The sequence below is a fragment of the Carassius auratus genome, chromosome 29 (genome assembly GCF_003368295.1).
Source record: "Carassius auratus strain Wakin chromosome 29, ASM336829v1, whole genome shotgun sequence".
In the NCBI taxonomy this organism is placed as follows: domain Eukaryota; kingdom Metazoa; phylum Chordata; class Actinopteri; order Cypriniformes; family Cyprinidae; genus Carassius; species Carassius auratus.
The window spans coordinates 9,088,993-9,110,097 of NC_039271.1; the positions used below are offsets into that span (position 1 = coordinate 9,088,993).

The 21,105-nt window shown below is 38.0% G+C and overlaps 1 protein-coding gene across 4 annotated transcripts in view; it reads right to left on the reverse strand.

Annotated features, from left to right (window-relative positions):
- The window catches only part of LOC113048001 (glutamate receptor-interacting protein 1-like), a 226,551-nt gene extending 213,857 nt beyond the window's left edge, over positions 1–12,694 (reverse strand). For 2 of the 4 annotated variants that reach the window (XM_026209485.1, XM_026209487.1), the window contains exon 1: positions 12,412–12,693. In XM_026209485.1, the coding sequence (XP_026065270.1) occupies positions 12,412–12,466 (55 nt within the window). In that variant the 5' untranslated portion in view covers positions 12,467–12,693. Of the gene's footprint in view, positions 1–12,411 lie in introns of all 4 variants that reach the window. The other 2 variants (XM_026209490.1, XM_026209488.1) reach the window with 2 other exon arrangements.
- Between the last annotated feature and the right edge of the window lie 8,411 nt (positions 12,695–21,105).

Consider the following 21,105-nt stretch of genomic DNA (forward strand, 5'->3'; position numbering starts at 1 on the left):
CTTTACCCACTCAAACACACAAGTAACCAGGTTGAGTTCATCTTTAATAAGACAATAAAGATGAAAACAATCAGCAAGTAATCTACCTTTGCCTCTTCCTTTCTTGATGATTTGGAATTGAGATAAATAGCTTCCCCTGGGGTGCAACACCTGATTGCAGCATCCAGCTCTGTCATTCTGCATGCTCACAATCACAACGGAGGGAACAACTCATTATCTCACCTGCACTGATCAAACCGGTTATCTAATGCTGCAAAAGTGTGCCGAACATTTCATGCTAATCAAATCAAAGGTCATCAGCAAAACATGCTCATCCACCCTGCAAGACTTAAGACTAATGCAAGAATAAATCATACAATCAAAGGCCATTTTTTAAATATTAATAAAAGGCCAATATGTTTCATTACAAATCTAAAATAAAAAATAAAAAAAGACAAGATATATTTATTTATTAATATTTTTAAAAATAGGATTGGAGATTGAAAAATAGGAGATTGCATCCTGAAACGTGGGTTTTTTTGTTTGTTTTAAATCACACTAAAGAATCTGAATAAAATCTCACCACTGTTCTTCATTGATACGATTAGATCAACCTCATCCTGTGGTGCTTTAGAGTCTACAGGGTCCTTCTGTTTATTCCATTTTTCATGCTGACACATCACACTATTAATCTTCAACTATTGATCCTACATCAGGGAGGAACGCTGGGGTCCAGTTATTATCGGTTGATTGTGCTTTTGCATATTCCTCATGATGGCAACCTTTTCAAACTACCTTAATGAGTGAAGGAGGAGTTTGTTTTAAAGGTTGGTGGTCAATGAAAATTGACAGCTGATGTATTGATGGCTCGCAGAGTATGTGAGCGGAGTGGTAACAATTTCACCTCCACACTCCAAGTATTCAATAATCACTAGCTCCTCACTCAACTGATCAGAAACACTGCTCCGCCTTCGCTCCATCAACAAATCAGTGGCTAAAGTATTTCAGTATGATTGGAAATAATCACAAAGTTCTGTTCAGAACTTATATTAAACGAAAAATAAATATAATAATCTCTACTACGCTGAAGCTGAGGGTTGTAGTTACTTCAGAAACAGAAAGAATATACTGTAACGTTTCAGTTTTTAAGAAGATAGATCACAAGACAACATTGGCAATTTTTTGCACTCCTGAATGTTTCGATGTGTGTGCAATCTGTACGTTATGTGCAAGCTTGGATGTTGTGTGCGCATGTACAGCAATGTAGCAGCACATTAGTTTAAAGCAGAGATTAACCCGTACAATAAAAATGTGTATTCACCTAATCAGTATCAAGTATCCACAAGGTTCAATCAAAAATGCTTGAGCTATAACCTCTCAAACTCATCCATTGCTGTCATTATTAGTTGAGTGATCCACATATCGGTCAAGCTAGCTAATGATGTTTGCTGCATGAATTCTTGATAAAATGCAGTTACATTATGGGCTGTAGGGGTGTGACGGTTCGTATATAACCGTGAGACCGGCGGTTATAGTTGAACACCGTCATTAGAACTCTATAACCGCCAAAACAGTGTCATTAAAATATTTTTAACAAACATTTTTTAGATAGGATCATAAGATGCGCAATATATCGGGAGACATGGTTTTAACCACTTAATGAAGTTTTGTAAATCGTCAGACATGATATTTACCACTTCATAAAATTTTGCTTTGTAGAAAACCTTTCTTAAAAACGAATTTCGTTTTGTACAAATTTTGTCTTAATTTTAATAAATGTTTCATCAACCAATTGCATGTATTTTAATAAATAAAAAGCAAATATAGCAGACAATGATAACCGACATGGAAGCACCAGCGCGCCGCGTTCACTTTCACTGCACTGTGAACTAGAGCGCATCTCATCGTAAATGAAACTCAGCATAGGCCTATGCCTCATACATTAGCATTAAATATCTTTGCTGCATCCTTTCTAGAACAGACAATGGCATTTTTTTTGCGGCACGCATCAGCAAAGCATTGCATGGCCATAGACCGCAAAACAATCAGTGGATGACGGGCGGGTGCGGCTTTGAAATTTGCTCAAAAAATGTTGCCGTGGATGATGAGTTTTGTGACCGATCTCCTTAATAAATGGAGGTCTGAAATCTCTGCCCCTTTACCGATCAGAGCGCGCGCTGACACGGAGTTAACCCGCTATCTCCAAGAACAACCAATTGACTCTATGGCAGATCCACTACCCCCCCCCCCACCCGACGGTTTTGTTATGAACCGTCACATTTGACTCACGTCATAACTGTCATGACCAATTCTGAAACCGGCACACCCCTAATGGGCTGTTGGCATTAATCTTTCGAAAAAATCCACTCCTTTCTCCAGTCAAAAATCACGCCGTTTTGCTCCCACTCCATTCCACTCACATACTCTGATGGCTACACCCTTTCAGTTTTAAAGGGGGGGTGAAATGCTCGTTTTCACTCAATATCCTGTTAATCTTGAGTACCTATAGAGTAGTACTGCATCCTTCATAACTCCAAAAAGTCTTTAGTTTTATTATATTCATAAGAGAAAGATAGTCTGTACCGATTTTTCCCGGAAAAACACAACCGGCTGGAGGCGTGACGTGTGGGCGGAGCTACAGAATCACGAGCACCAGTAGGCTTTTGCGTTGAGAGCGTTTGGAAGCTGTGACATTACCGTGAAGGAAAAACCATCATCCAAAACAAACCATGGCTTACAGTCAGATTCAGCCGTTTATTTATGATCCAGAATCAGATCCAGATGCTGAAACTGAACGAGAGCAGCAGCAGCAACGACTCACTCCGAGCGGGGCTCGAACCCGGGTCTCCGGCATGGGAGGGGACGCACTAACAAGGAGACAGAGATATTTTAAGCAGTTTTACTCACCGCCTGCGGTTCCAACACACGATCGTGACCCTTTTTCGTTGGGATTGCATCATCCTTAAGAAATAAACGATACGCAAATCCGTCGTCAAACTGGGCCTTGTTTGTAAAACAAGCATCTTCGAAATGCAGGGAACAAACAAAAACACTTGCACAACTCCTTTGATGCTCTGTAAAAATAAACTCCATCCACTGGTCCCTTAATGCTGTTTCTCTTTTGGTAATCTGTGCAGGGTTGTCTTGCCCTGGCAACCAAAAACACACTTCTTTTGTGACTTTTCGCGACGCTCTCGCTCTGATCAGTGAATCGCTCTGATCAGTGAAATGTCTGTGCTCAGCCTCGCTATACGGGAGCGCGCACTCTTCCGGCAGAAGTGCCCTAGGACCCATATAAGGAAATTCCGCTCCATCTAACGTCACACAGAGCCATACTCGAAAGAAACTTTCCGAAACTTGTGACAAACCGGAAGGAGTATTTTGGGAACAAAAATACTCCTTCAAACGTACAACTTAATTTCTGAAACTTTGTCCATGTTTAGCATGGGAATCCAACTCTTTAACAGTGTAAAAAACTCCGTATTCATGACATAGCATTTCACCCCCCCTTTAACTCAAACACCTGAAGACTGAGGTCTGTTGTATGTCACAAACACGCACAGAGATAGTTGCAGAATGAATTGCGTATAACCAGGGCTTAACAAAAACTATTTGTTCTTCTGTCATAGCTGGGCCAGTATTTCAGAGTTCCTTAATCTTGGCTTGGCTTGGGGCCATCCTAATTGTTGAGTCCTGAAAATGTTTGTAAAGGCCTCTGTGAGCGAAAAATCTACTTGACATTGTTTCAACAGAATCTCCTAGTTTTAGAGAGTCTGACTCTGCAAGCAGTTTTTCAACAAAGTCCATATGAAACTTGCACACCTTTTTCGCCTAGAGCTATAGGGATCTTACATCCCACATGCCATATTATCTTTGTGAACTGAGACATGTTTGTACTTGCTGCTACCACAAATGACATCTGAGCTGAACAGCAGTTCGAGGAAAAAATAAAAACAAAAAGCAATTTTGTTTTTTTCTGAAAGCAATCATTCAAAAACTTGACGTGGCCATGTTATGTTTCCATCATGACCTGAGAGGCTACTACCCCATACTGCTGACAGAGACAAACCTCTGGGAAACTTTTGACTAAATAAAATGAACACAAAAGGAATGGGCTGCTTTGAATTTTAAAGGTACCGTAGCTGTACTTTTTATGCAAGTGAACAGAAATAAGGGAAAGGTTGCATGGCTGCAGTTATTCAGTGATGCCAGTGAAGCTACTCACATTATTAACAGTCTGGTAATTTATCATGGAGGAGACCGAGCAGGGCTTGAATTTCTGCATGAGATTGCGGGAATTGCACATACATGTACTCATTCCCACATGTTCCGCATTTATAACGCGGGAAATTCAACTATGTTTTGCACCTTATTGCGTGTACATGGTCAAATACATAAAAAAATTGTCAAAATGCCCATTTTGTCAAGTATTCATGTAAACACAATAGGGCTTGGACAAGCGTCAAGGTCATCGATGACATCGATGCAAAAAATACGTCGACACAAAATATACGCACCAATTCGTCGACCTGTTTTTATTTCTCTAAAAAACGTTTGCAAAACGTTTACCTTATGTGCGCTGAATATACGCGATGGCTTCTGTCATTCTGTCCAACATTATATAACCAATCCAGGGTTTTTTCTGCATTGATCTTTTTTTGGGCGGCTGTCAAAGCCTTATTTGATCACTGTTCCTGAGAGGGTGCGTACGAGAGTGAGCCCCTGCTGCGCGCGCACTCACAGTCTTCAAACAACACGAGCGCTTCTTGCTCTCTCTCTCCCTTGTGGAAATTAATCAAAATCATTAAACACGATAGAAAAAGGGCGAAACACCAAAGTTTCACGCGTGCTCGCGCACTCGCAGTCTTCAAACTACACGAGCGCTCTCTCTCTCTCTCTCTCTCTCTCCCTCCCTCGTGCATATTAACCAAAATCATTAGACAGGATAGAAAAAGTCGGAACGTCAAAGTTTCACGAGGAGGATTCAGAGATTTCTTTTTTCTCCATGACAGGCTGCTGGCTCCCACTGTTAATTTTTATTATTTTTTTATTTTTTGGAAAAGCACTCTCTGTATTAGCTTAAAGCCCTCAAGTTTAAATGGGTTACTGTATTCTTTCAATTACTCTAAACAAGTATTTTGGGTGACCTTTTTTATTGAATGCTAGATATCAAGTTGTTGTTATTTTCATCTGAAAGAAGAACTTTTTTTCAGTAAGCTAGGCCCTTAGGTTGAGTAAGCTTGTTTCAGTAAGCTGTGTTTTCAAGGCTTCAAAGTTTAATTGAATGCTATCTCTATACAAGTGCAAAGTAATGCATTCTTAGTCAGTCTTTTATTTTGTAATTTTAAGAGCAATAAACATATATTGCAATGTTAAGGAATTCATGTTTTTTTTAATTCAGATATGTAAATCAACATGTACAAAATGTTAGTAGTCAATTAATGGGGAGATAATCGAAATTGAATCGGTCAAAAAAAATTAATCGTTAGATTAATCGATGCATTGAAAAAAATAATCGCTAGATTAATCATTTAAAAAAATAATCGTTTATCCCAGCCCTAAAACACAATCGTTTAACATTAATTGTAGACAGTATATAGGCTACTGTGTGAATGTAAACCGCTGAGAAGCTAAACATACATGTAAAAAAAATATATAGTATATCAGCTCTGTGCATGAGCTCTTAAAGAGACAGCAGCCTAAATAAACCTGTTCCTGTGTCATGTTTATTTATCCAGTGTTCAATAGATTATTCAGTTTCTGCAGTAATTCTGTGCCTAAATATTAATGTTAGACCTACCTGAAAAACAAAGTACTGTTAATTTCATTTGTAAATTGTAACTGTTTTTGTATTGGTTCTTTTTATATTACTTAGATTTTACTTTTTTAGTTAAAATAAATTCAATTCTGAGTTTAAATGTTTTTAATTCTTTAACCAGGGGGAAGGGGGCATGGTCCATGTGAAATCACCCATGGACAATACCCTTCTCCTGGTGGAAATAAGCCTGCCACCCCAGCTGGAAATAAATCACAGAGAAAACACTGTAATATCTCCATAAGTGTTGCCAAATTACAAACATTATCACCATTTAGCAAGTCCACCCCAAACCCAGAGTCAATGTTGTCATTTTAGGCTGGTCACTCAGGATACTTAAAGAAAAACAGAAATATTTATAGCGCCACAGTCTGTTTACACTCTTCAAATGGCATTTCTATTATTATTTTTTACTTACAGTTGTCTCTAGATATGAAGCTTGGTTAGTAGTATTTTAATATCAAAACAAATGACAAAAAAAATAATCGTTTAAACTATTTAAAGTCAACATAACCTCCAAAACCCACACTTAAAAGTTTCTGTTAAAGGACTAACATGTCCATATCAAAGCTCATGTGAGTTGACCAGCATACATCTGATTGCACAAGATGGGGGAACTGAATCATCATTTCAATTACAATTCCACTCTCTCATTTCCAGCATATAGACTTTACTTGGTAGATTAACAGCTGCCCAAGTAACGTTTTTGCTTTTTTTATTTTTATCCTCTATTATATTTTTTTTATCCGCCCGAAATAACGAAGCTATTCATGATCAATTAATCCCTTTCACTACACGTTTTGTACCTGCTCATTCTGTGTGATCAAAGAACTGTTTACTTCTGCTGACATTCCCTTGTGCGCTGCAGTGACATGCAGGATATTTCACAGACAAAGACAGGGCTCGATAGTCGCATTTGTGACTAAAAATAGATGTGTCCTACTGTAAAATGTATTGAGGAGCATTTGTGTGAATAAAGCAAAATCCCTCCGGGTGAGTTTTCTTAAATTTAAATGTCATAAAATGTCTTCAATACATGAAAACAAAAATCTTTATGATCATTTTAAGACGGCTTATATTTTGGGGTTGGAAAAACATAAATTGTGATACAGCCTATTGATTATTAAATTTCAAAAGGCTATGATTTCATTAAAAAAACATTTTAAATGGTTGTGAGAATGCATAGTTTCTCTCTCATCTGACGGACCAACCCGCAATAATATAGATATTTCGATATAAGAGTTACAACGTACCACCACAAGTATAATTCAAACCTGTGGGAAGCACTGCAGTTTGCTTTCTCATTCTAGCCAGAGGAAATCACAAGTATGAAATAATGGTAAGGCAGTGATAAGCATGTGTGAATACACAAATATGATGTCTCCACTCCTAACCACACACTTCTATAAAAATCCATAATTACCGATTTCAAGAGGCAAATATCATCATTCGGCTTCAGGTGCGGAACTGACATTAATCTGTTGTTCTAGCGGTTCAGCTTCTTCAAAACAGATCAGACAGCAAAACAAGTCTGTGCTTTAGTGAACGACTACATGCCATTCCCCATTCATATCTAAGAGCGATAATGAAACAATGTCACCGTCCCGTTTTTGCTGAAGTTTTTCAGTTGCTAGGAAAACAAAAAAACAAACAAACAAAACCAGCAGACATTTTTTCCAAATAGCAAACACACAATAAAAGATAAATGAAAAACTAATCAGTGTAAAGGGAGAAATCAAGTGGTCTAATTATGAAACAACCTTCAGAAACAATATTTATTCTGACAGAGACACGGTGCTGATGTTCAATATAAACGCAATAAAAAAATATGCAATAAATGGTTAAAGATATACATAAATATTTATAACTGAATGTGCAAAAGCTAACAAGGTGGTTGCATTTTGAATTTTTTTGCATTTTGCAATTATGAAATTATCTTCTCTGTTATGGTTAAAGGTTATGCATTTTCCTGGGGATTAAAATTGTATCTCAAATTTGCAGCAAGTAGACACATTTACTAAATTCTCGATAACCTGAAGGCAGTATAAATTGCTTGCTAAATGTCCTTTTTTATGTAAACTACAGTATCTCTGTAAAATAAGAAGTGTATAATCAATATCTAGAGGCAGACACTACAAGAAGATCTGTGCCGCATCATTCAAACCTACTCATACATGATATTTTAGGTACTTCTGACTGCTATTATAAATTGAATACTCTCCTTCAATCCATCACCAAGTCCTGAAATCTGGTTAAATGTTAGGATGAATGCATTGCCTAGGTGCACGGACAAGCACACCTGTATGCTGTGACGAGTCCCTCGTTACTTCCACTTAGACCGGTCAGTGGGTGTGGTTGGAAGGCTCGTCAATGGAATTGTGTACACCTGTTCCTTCCCTATATAGTTTCAGCTCTGTTTGGTGTGGAGTGTGAACTCCCGGTTGTTTGGTTTTGCTTTGGCTATTTTGAGGTTATGATTAGTTTAACTTGGTTCTGTTGGATGCTTGGAGCATTCGTTTGTTTGAAGGAATCGTGTTTTGGTTTGTTGATTTCTTATTTTATGTTCTTTATTTATATTAATAAATATCTTTGTTGCAACATACCAACCTGACTATGTCCTCCTTCCCATTTGTCACGGCTTTGAGCCGGTCGTGACAATGCTCAAGATCCAAGCATTAAATACTACTAGATATCCTTAAATTGAATTATGGAAAGAGTGATAAAAATGTAAACCTATTTGTCCCAACAACTGCAGTCCTGCAGCACACAAGAGAAGCAGCATCTAATAGACATACAAAGCTTTACCCTCCATGCCCTAGATCTCCCTACCCGTTCAATACAAAGACTCAGAGGAGGAGGTGGAGGAGGTTTGCAAGCCATAGCAATTCAGCACTGATCCAAGGACAGCAACATACACAGTTTTCTGCAATATACCCTCAAACCCAATTACATTGGCACCAGATCACAAGTGCCAGCATGCCGAAGATGGCACCAATGCCATGCAAAATTTGCTTTTACACGTGGATCTGTAGCATTCAACAGCATTCCAATAAAGTCTAAATACTTGGCATTAAAAGTGAATATACACCTGTTTAAACCATACCGACTCATACTGTGGCAGCTACATGCAAGCTATTTTTTGTTTGTTCGACTGCAAGTGGCTTGAAATAACCTTGTTCTAATAAAATAAGCCTTAACATTTCCATTCCAAACAGACTCTATAAAAATGATGTAAATGCTTTTACACAGTCTCAAGGAAGCATGGCTAATGCAGGCGAAATCATCCATGACAAAGGTGGAATGAAATTCATCAGTCCGGAGTCATGATGACACTGACCAAATGTTCACATTCAACACCTGAGAGTCATTCAAGTCATCTTAGAGGTGCATACATGATCTCAGATAATTCTCTCCACACATGATTTATTTATACTGGTTTCCGAGAACCACATGTGTCAATGAAAATGCACAGAATATGAACATCATAAAAATTCCCATTCCCCATTCACAATTGCATAAAAAGACACAACCCATCCAGAACCTATCCATTTTCTGATTAAAGCGCATATTCTGGTTAATCTTATAATTTGAGTGAAGAAATAAAATCCATGCCCATTTATATATTTTTTTTTTCTGTGTTCATTTATTCAATCTATTACTGTTGCAATGAACTAAATGTATTTTCATGTTTGGAGGGAAATTCTTCTTGCCCCAAATCTTTGACTTCCAATAACAGCCTGTATCAAGCTGCACAATGCATATAGGAATTTTCATGTATATAAATAATATGGATATTGCCAATAAGGTCTTTACATCACCCAGAATTGTGATTAAAACAAGAACATACCAGCAATCAAATTCAGATTTCTTGGAAACAAAATCTTATTTCTTGCAATCAGATTAACATGATGCATATATGTAATCAAAATACAATAATATTTCAATCTTAAACAGAATGTTCATGTGCATATAAACACTGTCAACTGACATGTAGAGCTGAAACAACGAATCGATTTAATCGATTAAAATCGATTATTAAAATTGTTGCCAACTAATTTAGTAATCGATTCGTCGCTAAATAAATTTTATTTGCCATAAGCGGCTCATTTCGTGCATATTTCAAATCTGCGGTGACCAAAGTGTGGCAGTAATGAGTCACCGGAGGTTTTACTCAGCCAGTACAGCAGGTGAAGTAGCGAATAGCCAATAGCTGGCCTCGTTTTATGTCACGTGCTTCCCGAACAGCGTCTCTGTAGCATTCAGCGGGAAGTGGGAGTACTTTACTTTGAGCCTTCAAAATGAAGAGTAACCTGTAAACTCTGTACTACTGAACTGTTTAAGGGACCGTTCACATATCGTGTCTTTTGCGTGCTCAAGTTCGTTATTTCCTATGTAGGCGAGCAGTATGCACTCTCATAATGGAAGCGACGCGGTCGCGACACGGTCGCGACACGCACGCGACACGCACGCGGTGCGATGCGCCCGTTTTTCCAGGCGCGTCCACACCGCATCCATTTATCCTTTGCTGAAATTTCCGGGTCTTCATGGAGAGGGCACGTCATGGAGAGAGCACGTCATGGTTGCTTAGCAAAGGCAGACGACTCAGGAGCGCTTCTGCCCGAGCGCTTTGGAAAGAAGGAGAAAGCGGCGCGACTAGCGTTTTCCACGCGTTTTTAGGTTCGATATGTGAACGGCCCCTAAGAATTTTATTTGTGCAGATTCTCCAGTACAAGGTTGTTTGCAAATGTTTAGTCGTAAAAGCTGATAACATTGCTTTTTAACAGTTAACATTTAAAGCTTTACAAACATGTTATGTGATCAGTTTGTTGTTTACCAGTTCATAATTCAGACTTGCAGCCTAATTATGACTGAATGAGAGAGGTAAATGTTTGAGTATATTTAAAATGCACTTCTTTTCTAAGTATTCACTGCTCTTTTTCACACAGAAGGTTTTTTGTGTGTGTCCCAATTTTTTTTTTCTGGACAACCTTCTGATGGATTTTACTTTAAATTGTGAGTTCCATTCAGGTTTCATGTCATTGGCACTTTTTTTTCGAAGGATTGTTTACAATTTCACAGCATAAGCTATAAAGCTTTTTCCCAGTAAATAATAAAATACAATGCACTGCAATTTTATTCTGTTTTATCCTTATACTTCGTAAAAATATGTTCTCAAAGATTCCTTAAGCTTTGTTTGGGATGTTAAACTACTTTAGGAGCTCTAAGGACTGCCATGGTGAAAACAATATTTGAAATCTCCTTGTGAATTTTGCTAGAGTATGGGTCAGTGTTTTGATTGCAGAAGAGTTCGACAAAGGATTACTAACATAATAAAACAACTCCAGGTATATTTTTGATGAGGATATGACAATGCAAAATGGTTAAAATCTCTTAAAAATCTATGCTGAATGATAAAGACCCTTTATTAATAATTTACTTGGGGAAAAAATGGAAAAAACTAAAATATAAGTACATAAACCGATTAATCGATTAATCGTAAAAATAATCGACAGATTAATCGATTATCAAAATAATCGTTAGTTGCAGCCCTACTGACATGTACTTATATAGAGAACACAGCCCTTTCCAAAAGATCTGCCAATATTATCTAACTAAAAAAGAAAAGAAAAAACCCTGCATTAATATTTGCCCTAAGTGCTGTTGCTCCATATGCATAACACACAATCTTTACAACGACAAACCACGTGTGCAAACACATTTCACTGTCCTCTGAAACCTGAGCATTCCACGCTGCTTTGATTTGATTCATTATAAGCCCGTGCTCGGTGTACTCAGCCGGTTTACTGTGGGCAAGTGCACCTGACTTCTCCCCCTGACCATCCAGACCCGTCCTACTCGACTTGCATGGCTGTGATGGATAAAATTTCATTAGGTGCTGAATAGTGAAATTCAAACCCAAAATCACCTGTGCGTGAGGAAAAATCTAAACCATTAGCTATTTACACACCTTAAACGTTAAATAAAACGGGTAAAGACAGCAACGAGCTGCAAATCATGCCCTACGGCTATGAAGACTTTTAAAGCGAAAGGATAAGCCCATATGACAGACATATAATACAGCACTAGTAGCTACAAACACACGGTTCCATTGGTGTGCATTATACACTCGGTTTACGAATAGGAAAAAACTGTCACATACCGCATACACATGGTTATCAGCCAAGCCAAGTGGAAACGACAGAAACATTTTTAAAACCGAGTACGATGAACATATACTATCTATCTATACTATCAATATGGGCGGTGCATTGGAAACAACAGACTTCAGAATGCATTCTACCGAAAACAAAGGAAGCAATAAAAGAGAAAAGTAACCGTAAGCGACCCTTAAAATGTCGATTTAAGAAAAGAACCCGGTCGAGCAAGTGCATAACTACGGAAATCCTCGCGGCGGGCGCGGTATTATGTCTCAATCCACTGATCACCAGGAAAAAGTTGATACAACGTAGCGCCGAACGTTCCAAATATTTCGCGCCAAACATCAGCAGTTACAATGTAACAAACAAACAAAACGCGAGACCTTAACAAGAAAGACAACGCGCCGTTGAAACAACGCTCGTGCAGAAGCAAAACTATTAAAGCGCTGCTTTTCATACCTCCTTCTTGGTCGGCTTGGAGGCAAGCGGGGATATTTTTCTTCCAGCCCGGCATTTCGGTGTCGTCGTGTGCATTCAGGGGCTAAATCTCAGGCGCATTTCACTGACGGCACAGGCGTGCATTTCCCGCACCTCGTCCCTTCTATTCACTGGCAACCGGTGTAATTGAACGCCGTGTCTCCCTCAGCCTCGTTGTGGAGCTGATTTGAGTTGGGGGTGTGAGCAGACACACGAACGTGACGGTGCCCACTACAACCCACTACAATAAAGTCTTTCCCTTTCCTACCTTACCCAATCCTAGAATTTTCTCATTATTTTGTCACGTTAATGATTCAGTAGGCTGCAAACGTCACCCCACAACACGTTTCTATTAGTCTGTATTCTAAATTAAGTGTAATTGTTTGCACTGAGGTTGATGGTCTATTCCACTGTGTGTGTGTGTGTGTGGTCTTATTCATTCACATCTTAATAGGGTGGGTTGTTTAAGTGGGTTTGAGGCAGTGTCAGAAATGCACTTATTTATATTTAGAGGCAATATTTGCCCCCTGGAATGGATTTTCTTTGCCTTTGTGAAGGTTTATTACCTTTCTAGTCACGTAAAACACAGTATGCTGTTCATTTAGGTCAAATGTTTCAACAACATCAAAGAAAAGTTCATGAAAATGACTTGATCTACTATGATGAAGTTGTTTTTCCTTTCTCAATTAAAAGTATTTTTGAAATGTGATATTTTTTACTTGATGGTTACACCACTTTATATATTTTTTTACATTCAATGAATCAAAGGGTTTGTAGCAAATGGCACAAAAGTTATTCACAAGTGGATTCTTATAACCCACTGTAACTGTAAATGGTTCTGAATTGCTGTTCATTGCAAAGCATTATGTTCTCTTGAACAAGTGTAGTACCTTTAATGGAGTGCTTTTCGATAAGTGTTTAGTTTAACTTTACTTTAGTGTTTCATTGTAAACCCATGGCCAGATAGGAAAATACCACCACTAATGAATTATGTCAGATGTTCAGTAACATTAACTTCATTAAAGTGGCCTTTTTACACATTTTAAATATCTCTTTTTCGGCCACTCTTTTTCCACCTGTGTGAACAAAACAAATTAGGAACATGATCCATAACACAGTGTTTCCAGCATCGATTTGTTGTCCGTTGCATGCAGTATGCATCAGCCCACCTTTAGTAACTGTGCAGTAGTTTACCGTTTCAACTTTAACTCCTTTTAACTTCTTATCTCCTAGTGAGTGGGTTTCGAGGGCCTATAATGTACTGAAAACAAACTTTAATTAACAGTTTATTTCGGTGAGCTGGTAATTTAATTATATCTGCTTATATAACATTTTCCATAGATGTTACTGAATTAAGGACTAAATATATGCACAGTAAAGAGAAAAATAAATACTTCAGTTAATGTAATAAGTTAAATATTACTGTATATGAGTAAATATTCATATCTGAGCCCAATCACATCTGCTGTTATTTTGAATTAGTTCAACAGCACTAGAGGAGCAAGCACTGGAAAAACAATTATTAGTATAAGATTTTTACAAAAACAGTTGTATATGAAAAACTATTTCCAGCATATTGTGCTTTTTTAGTTCTCTTTAGGGAGCACACCTTGCACTTAACCCTTCTGCCCTAAACAGCTGGTTGCTGTCTATGTTGTTAGTCTCCTTTACAGCTGGCATAAAGCAACATGGCGCTTCATACTACCGCTAGCATCTGCACATCAAATACACAGCCACTGAGAAAAAAGCATCCAGATAAATGTAGGTTAGGTGACGCTGCTTCTTAGTGGACATTTTTACACATCATCATCGGCCTACTTTTTCTCAGACTCTGCTATTTTTTTTATTCCTCATGTGTTCCCTCCCCCTTCTCGTTCCCTGTCCATCCATCCACTGGGGTGTCCTGGCGGCTTCATGCACGCTAGAGCATAGACTATGGGGCAAGGCCAGTCTGTAATAAGTCGGGTCAGGCAGAGCTCATCCTCATTCTGAGTCCTTTCTTCCTTTCTTCTATTATGCCATCCATCCATTCGTCCCTCGAGCTGCATACCGAGTAGCACATCATCCTCTCACATGTTACAGCAGACAGGAAGTGGAAGGGGGTTAGCATGAGGGAATGCGATGCCCTTACTTAGCGGCTCCCAATGCCTAATGGTTTTCACTGGTCAGTGTAGAGGTGAAGATGTTGAGAAGCAGCGCTGAAGTGAGGATGGTTTTTTATTACACTTGGGAAGGATTCTACTTAGAGATTAAATATTCAGGTGAAGGCAAGCTTGATGTCTCTTATAGTTTTTATTATTAATATGTGTAGGTTTCTACTGTTGTTAAGCACATAGCACCAGAGCACGACGACGACCCCAGTCTTTTATGGGTGGTGAGGGGAGTCCAGAAAACTACATTTAGAGGTCTCCTCAAGGACCTTTTTAGTTTTTGCACTATATTTCCAATAAAGCACTTCAACATAAATGTAAGATATATTTATATATTTTGTGATAGTTTGTGTTTGAACAAATGCCTAATCAAGACCATAGAGAATTAAAGACTTTCTGGATAAAAAGGATGGTTTGTTTAGAGTTTTCACCTGGAGAGATCCATGTGCATCCAGTGTTTAGATCTGTTCCCTTAAAAACACATGATGCTAAATGTAGCACTTTTTGGGCCTACATATGGTGGCTTTATAAAATTCCTGAGGCGTAGTAGTTATAAAAACTGATCATATATGTCATAAAAAAACAGTTTTCATTATTGTATGGGACAAAATCCTAAAATTATTATCAAGTAATAGCAGCTTAATAACACTGCCGTTCATAACAAAATACAGTTTTATGCATTGATTCTTAAACATTTTTTCAGTTGCCATTTTAAACGAGAACAGTAACAAATAGAAAGTCATAACTGCAAAGGGAATAGCTGTTCTCATTAGAAATAGCTTCATAATTAAACATAACAAGATACTCGTTCTTCAGAAGCATCATGCTGACGACACGTCCTTAATAACGATTTCCAAAAAGTTGCAAACATTTCACAGTTTTTCCATCATGGTCCAAACATTCCAGCTTTTATCTTCCAGGCAATTGAACTTGTCATCCACCTTGCCCACAATACGCTTTCATTTAACTGCAGAGGAAGACAGCAACACAATTATTGTCACATTTTGATGGATATTAAAGCGAACATGTTTCTGAGAGACTTTGATGTGATAAATCTGTGACGATGTACGCTGGATGCTTCCGCAAGTGTATATTTTAAATAAACTTTTGCTATTCGACCTGTCCACTGTGGTTGTACATAATTGACAATGTTTAGCAATTAAAGAACACTCTGTAATTACCATGCAGTTGTAATGAAATACCAGTCAGCAGGCATTGATCTTGACGTCTTGTCTAAGTATTGGCATGCTGGCATACGATTGATGGACTGCCTCATTTGAAGGTGTAATCAAAAGACAAGCAAGCCGCCATTACTGCTCTTAACTCTCAATGATAATAACAGTCATTCACCCAACTGTGATTCATGAGGTGACCTTTCAGGCAGGACATGAGGTTAGACCCAACTTTAAATACACACCCAGCATGCCTTGAGTTGAATTCCCATTCACTCTCAGCAGGGTGCCAGGCCAGTGAAGCTCCATGTACTGTATGTCTGTAGAGTTGAGCAGATGGAGTGTAAAGAGAGGGAGCATAAATAAAGAATACTGGAAAGATGGTTGAATGTACAGATGAAAAAAAAAAAGCAAATTTCTTTGCTCCTGAGGAGGTACCCGAGGGTCTGCAAAGAGAGCTGAAATCACAAATTCGCATGCAGGTCTTGCAATAGAGACCGGCTCCTGCTGCTGCTGAGAAAGGCCAGGCTTCGCACCACGTCTGCCTGTGCACAATGTAATTCACAGCCCTGTGGCAGCGCTTCAAGTCTCACGGGGCAATATGATTTCTGCTTCAATCAGAGTGCTTTAGTGGCCATTACACTTCTTGTATGCATGGGCAAATAAAAATCCAGTGGCGGTGTACTTCCTCTTAGCAGCCAATAAGCTTCTGAGGGACAGATATTGAAAAGCCAAGATGAAGCCAAGGAGGAAATCAAGAGAAAGTGCAAAACAACAAAAGGGAGATGTGCGCAACTACTCAGGGAGAAATTAAGAACAAAATATTCAAAAGAAATTCAGGATCACCATGACTAGACGAGACTATTGACTTCTTGTGACAGTCCTTGGAGTTTTTTATGAACAATATTGAAGCTCGTCCTGTTTCTGCCTTAGAAGGAACAAAAGCAAAGCTCGAGGACGTCCTCTGTTCTACAAACGGATGAATTCTTATGGTTTTTGAAGCACTTTTCATCAAGGTAAAGCTTGTATGTTTGGTTTTTTATAGCATAGACCCTTTCTAGTGTGCAAGCATATACAAAATTATAATTGTATATATATATATATATATATATATATATATATATATATATATATATATATATATATATATATCCTAGAAATCCTAGAAAGGCATAATAACACTGTCAAAATTTTATAATGAGAGTAGTTCTGTCAACATTGACATGCTCAAAAAGATCTATGAAACAGTCATTTCAATTTCACTCTTGTTTGGCTCTGCTAGAGTGTAGAGAACAGTCCCTATGAGACCCAACGCTCTAGACAGTGTAGTCACGCATCCTATGCTGAGTCAGAAATGGCCAACAATAATTTTGTCTTTATTTGCCGTCCCTATCTAAGGCTTGTCAAGTTCCCTGATGTTCAATGAATCGAAATGACAACTAGCAGCAACTATGAAAAGTGGAGGCACAGCAGGGTTTTGTGCCGTGTTCTGCTGTAAGGCCTAGAAACGTCCACTGCAGAGTCAGCCACTAATCCAAACGCATCATGACAACTCATGACATCACTGCGTGCTTCTGTACCTTTTAACCTCTGAAAGTTTGAAATGTACTGTCTGTGATGACTCAAAGTAATCTCCCCAAGGACATAATCTATTAATGAATGCTCTATTATGAATCATGTTTGGTAGGATGAAATCACCTGAAAATGGAATTCTGTCATCATTTACCCTCTTTTCATTTCAAACATGTATGGGTTATTTTCTAAAGAGATTTTGTTAGGCCTTTTCCATGCAATTACTATGAAATGGGTATAACCTTAAAATAAGATGTAAAGACCCCTAAAAGTATTAGAAAATTCATAAGAATAAACAGTCTTATGATAGCTTTCTGTGAAGAAGGGTTACTGAGTTGAGAATGAAAATTGGATCAGTTTAAGAAACGTTTTGTGAACTGATTCATTGAAATAATCTAATTTAAAAGAATGTTTAATACATTATTCTCGTGAACTTGGGCATGAAATATAAGAATAGCTGTCAAGATTTTTAACTAATGATTTAAATCGAAGTCTGTTTGTCACGCAAACTTATTGCATGACATGGAATATAGCACTCAAGTCATAAAGACACTTTTTGCCACTCATGTGATGGTGACGTTTTGTTAGTCCACGTACATTCGTATTATTTAAAAAAATGACCAGGATGTTCAATAACTCACCTCAGTTATTCATACGAATCATAAGTTCACAGAACTCCTCGCAATGTTTGCTTCTGTGCTGAAATGGACAATGAAGTAAAGAACACAAAGGCCCCAAGCATCTGAATCACTAGACTAGGAAATCAATAAATGTACCAGTACAACCTCTGAAAGAGACGAGACAAAGGCCTGATGTTACACAAGGACAGTGCAGCATTTCATTTACTGAATAAGCAACTGTTGAGAAAAAATGATTGTTAAGAAAGTTAAAAAACACACAATATACTCAATCTGTCCTCATTCTCATCTCATTTTAATCAAGTCAACTACAAATTTCTTGATCATTTATCAATGCATTTATCATTTCTCAGTCTCATGTTTTAAATCATTCTTTTTATTAATTAAACTTTGAAAAAGTACCAGAGAATTCAATAGCATTCATTTGAGAAGTTACCGCACAAACAAAAAGCTCACAGCTATCTTTGATATTCTTTACAGTTCTATGTGATTGTGTGAGTATGTGATTGTTTTAGCAAACAATGGATGCAGAAAGAGCACTTTTTAATAAGATCGTTGTTATGCAAGCACTACAACATCAATTCTCAGAAGACCAACTGAATACAAAAAGGTTGGTTGTGTCCCTGTGTTTTGCTTTGATTCTTAGATATTTCATTGAGAATTTGTCTGCATTATTAATCTGGTTCATTTATCAAAGAATGTCTTTCTGCCTCAAATACAGAATAAATATCCACTTCAAAATATATTTCCAACTCAAATAGCTGCTAGCCAACGGAGACATTGCTATCAGTTTTAGAGACACTAAAGCCCAAATTATGAAATAAAATATGATCACACATGGCCTGTGGTCCTTAAATTTCAAACCCAATTAAATCAACGGCTTCGAAAACAGCTTTCTCTGAGGTCTTGCTGTCAACATTAAGGCTTCATTGGGTTCTTGGTTAATCAAATGTGAATTAGATTATGCTCTTTAATTAGCTAAATGTGTTGAGAATAAGAGTGGGTTGGCCAATAATGAGTCTAATTAGACGAGTCCAAAATCAGCTGGAAAGGACATGACAATGTCAAGTGATGAATTACAGAGAACATGATTTTCTACCACCTCTGTTTACTGGATGATACTAAATTAACAGAGTTTTCTTAAAGGGTTACTCCACCCCAAAGTGAACATTTTGCACCCATGTCATTCCAAACCCGTAAAAGCTTCGTTCATCTTCGGAATGCAATTTAAGATATTTTGGATAAAAACCGGGAGGCTTGTGCCTGTCCCATTGACTGCCTAGTAACTGGATTCAAACTGCATAAGCTATTCTATATCAGTCGCGACACAAGGATACATTTACTATGTGTATTTACACTTTGATTTGAATGAAAACAGCACATCTGTAAAGCGCAACTGACACCGAAGAGTTTGCACTGCTTGCGTCCAGCGGATATTCTCCAAAATGGCACTATGGTGATGCGGAGAGACACAGAGGAGACAAATTGTTGAATAAAGTCATTATTTTTGTTTTCTTTGCATACAAAAAGTATTCTCATGCCTCATAACATTACGATTGAACCACTGATGGCAGATGGACTATTCTGACATTGTCTTTCATACTTTTTGGACCTTGAAAGTGTAATTTACTCGACAGTCAATGGGACAGTCACAAGTGTCCCAGTTTTCATCCAAAATATCTTAAATTGTGTTCCAAAGGCAAACAAATCTTTTACGGGTTTGGAACGACATGGGGGAAACTTAAATAATTAAAAAACCCATTTCAGTATAGAACAAATCTGAATATCTCCTTCTATGTCTATGGTTGTCTAGTTCCTGGACTGACCATAAGCCATTGCCTAAATGTTTAACTGAAAGTCACGTAACTGATGTGGTTAACCCTTTCACAATCAGTAGATACCGGTATTTAGGTAACCCTATTCAGGGGTCTGTACTTGTTGAAGATCGTTAATCGGTGACATGTATATGTTGTCCATCAACCTGATGTCTCGGAGCAGGTGGTGAGGTCAAAGAGGTTGTGCTGGAAAGTGCTTTATACCTTGCATTACATCCCCTTTGGGAGCCTTTGGGCTATTCCGCTGTGCTCTGTGTTTAAGGCATTGATTAATCAGAGAGCATGCCGGCAATGAGACCACCACACACGCATACACCTATACACTCGCTCCTGTGCCTACCTCCCTTAAGGGCTCTGAACTATTTCTCACTGTGAATCATGAGGCAGAGAGAGAGAGAGAGAGAGAGAGAGAGAGGCCATAAGAGAGCAGAGGTGATGAAGAGCTAGATCAGACATTGTGATAGACAGACTCAAGGAGGACGATGGATGACACTGTCTAAGAATACATGACCTTGTATAATTGCCCTTTGCATTTAATTTAGCCGCTGTTGACCAATCATAAAGCGAGAAGCTCTTGACAAGTATGTGGTGATGGGTCAGACATGGAAAAGGACATGTAGCATCTGTAAAGGCTTCGTAAATGCTGTCGGAATGAACATTTTAGGTCAGTGCTGTATTTCAGTCTGATTAATGCTGCTGTAACAATGACTCTAATTAAGATAGTAATTCAGATGTGGATATAAAATACTTTGACTAAGCAGCTGTCGGAAGCAACATGGTGTCCATATTAAAATGCAGAGTTTGAAGCTGTGGGTAATTTTGCTTGAAACTGGAGAGAAAATATAAAGACAAAAACTTCTGATAAGTCGATGTAGCACAGTGTGATCTCTTGCTGTGTCTCTTCGTCTCTGTCTGTTTTTTCTGTAATAAAGTGAGGTGAGGTAAACAGTTTGATAAAGGTGAAGTGTGTAATAATGTGGATGTTACACATTCTCTTTAGTCCAGCCTAAATGAATAGTTAAACAAAACAAAAAAATGATGATGAAAATAACTACTTAAATCTCTGTTTCTATCTCAATGTGAGATCTCACACTTCACATTTAATAAAACAGAATGGGGGTAATGAAATGAGCCATGTTGCTATTTCACAGTCATCCGTCTGCTTCTTTGAGATAGTGAGGATGAAGTAGAAGATAATGTTTATATGTATAGGAGCCTGTAGTAATGAAGTGCTTTCCTGAGACTTGGCATTGAGGCTTTTTATATTTAACAAATAACATCTTTGCTATTACCATGTATTCACAGCTGT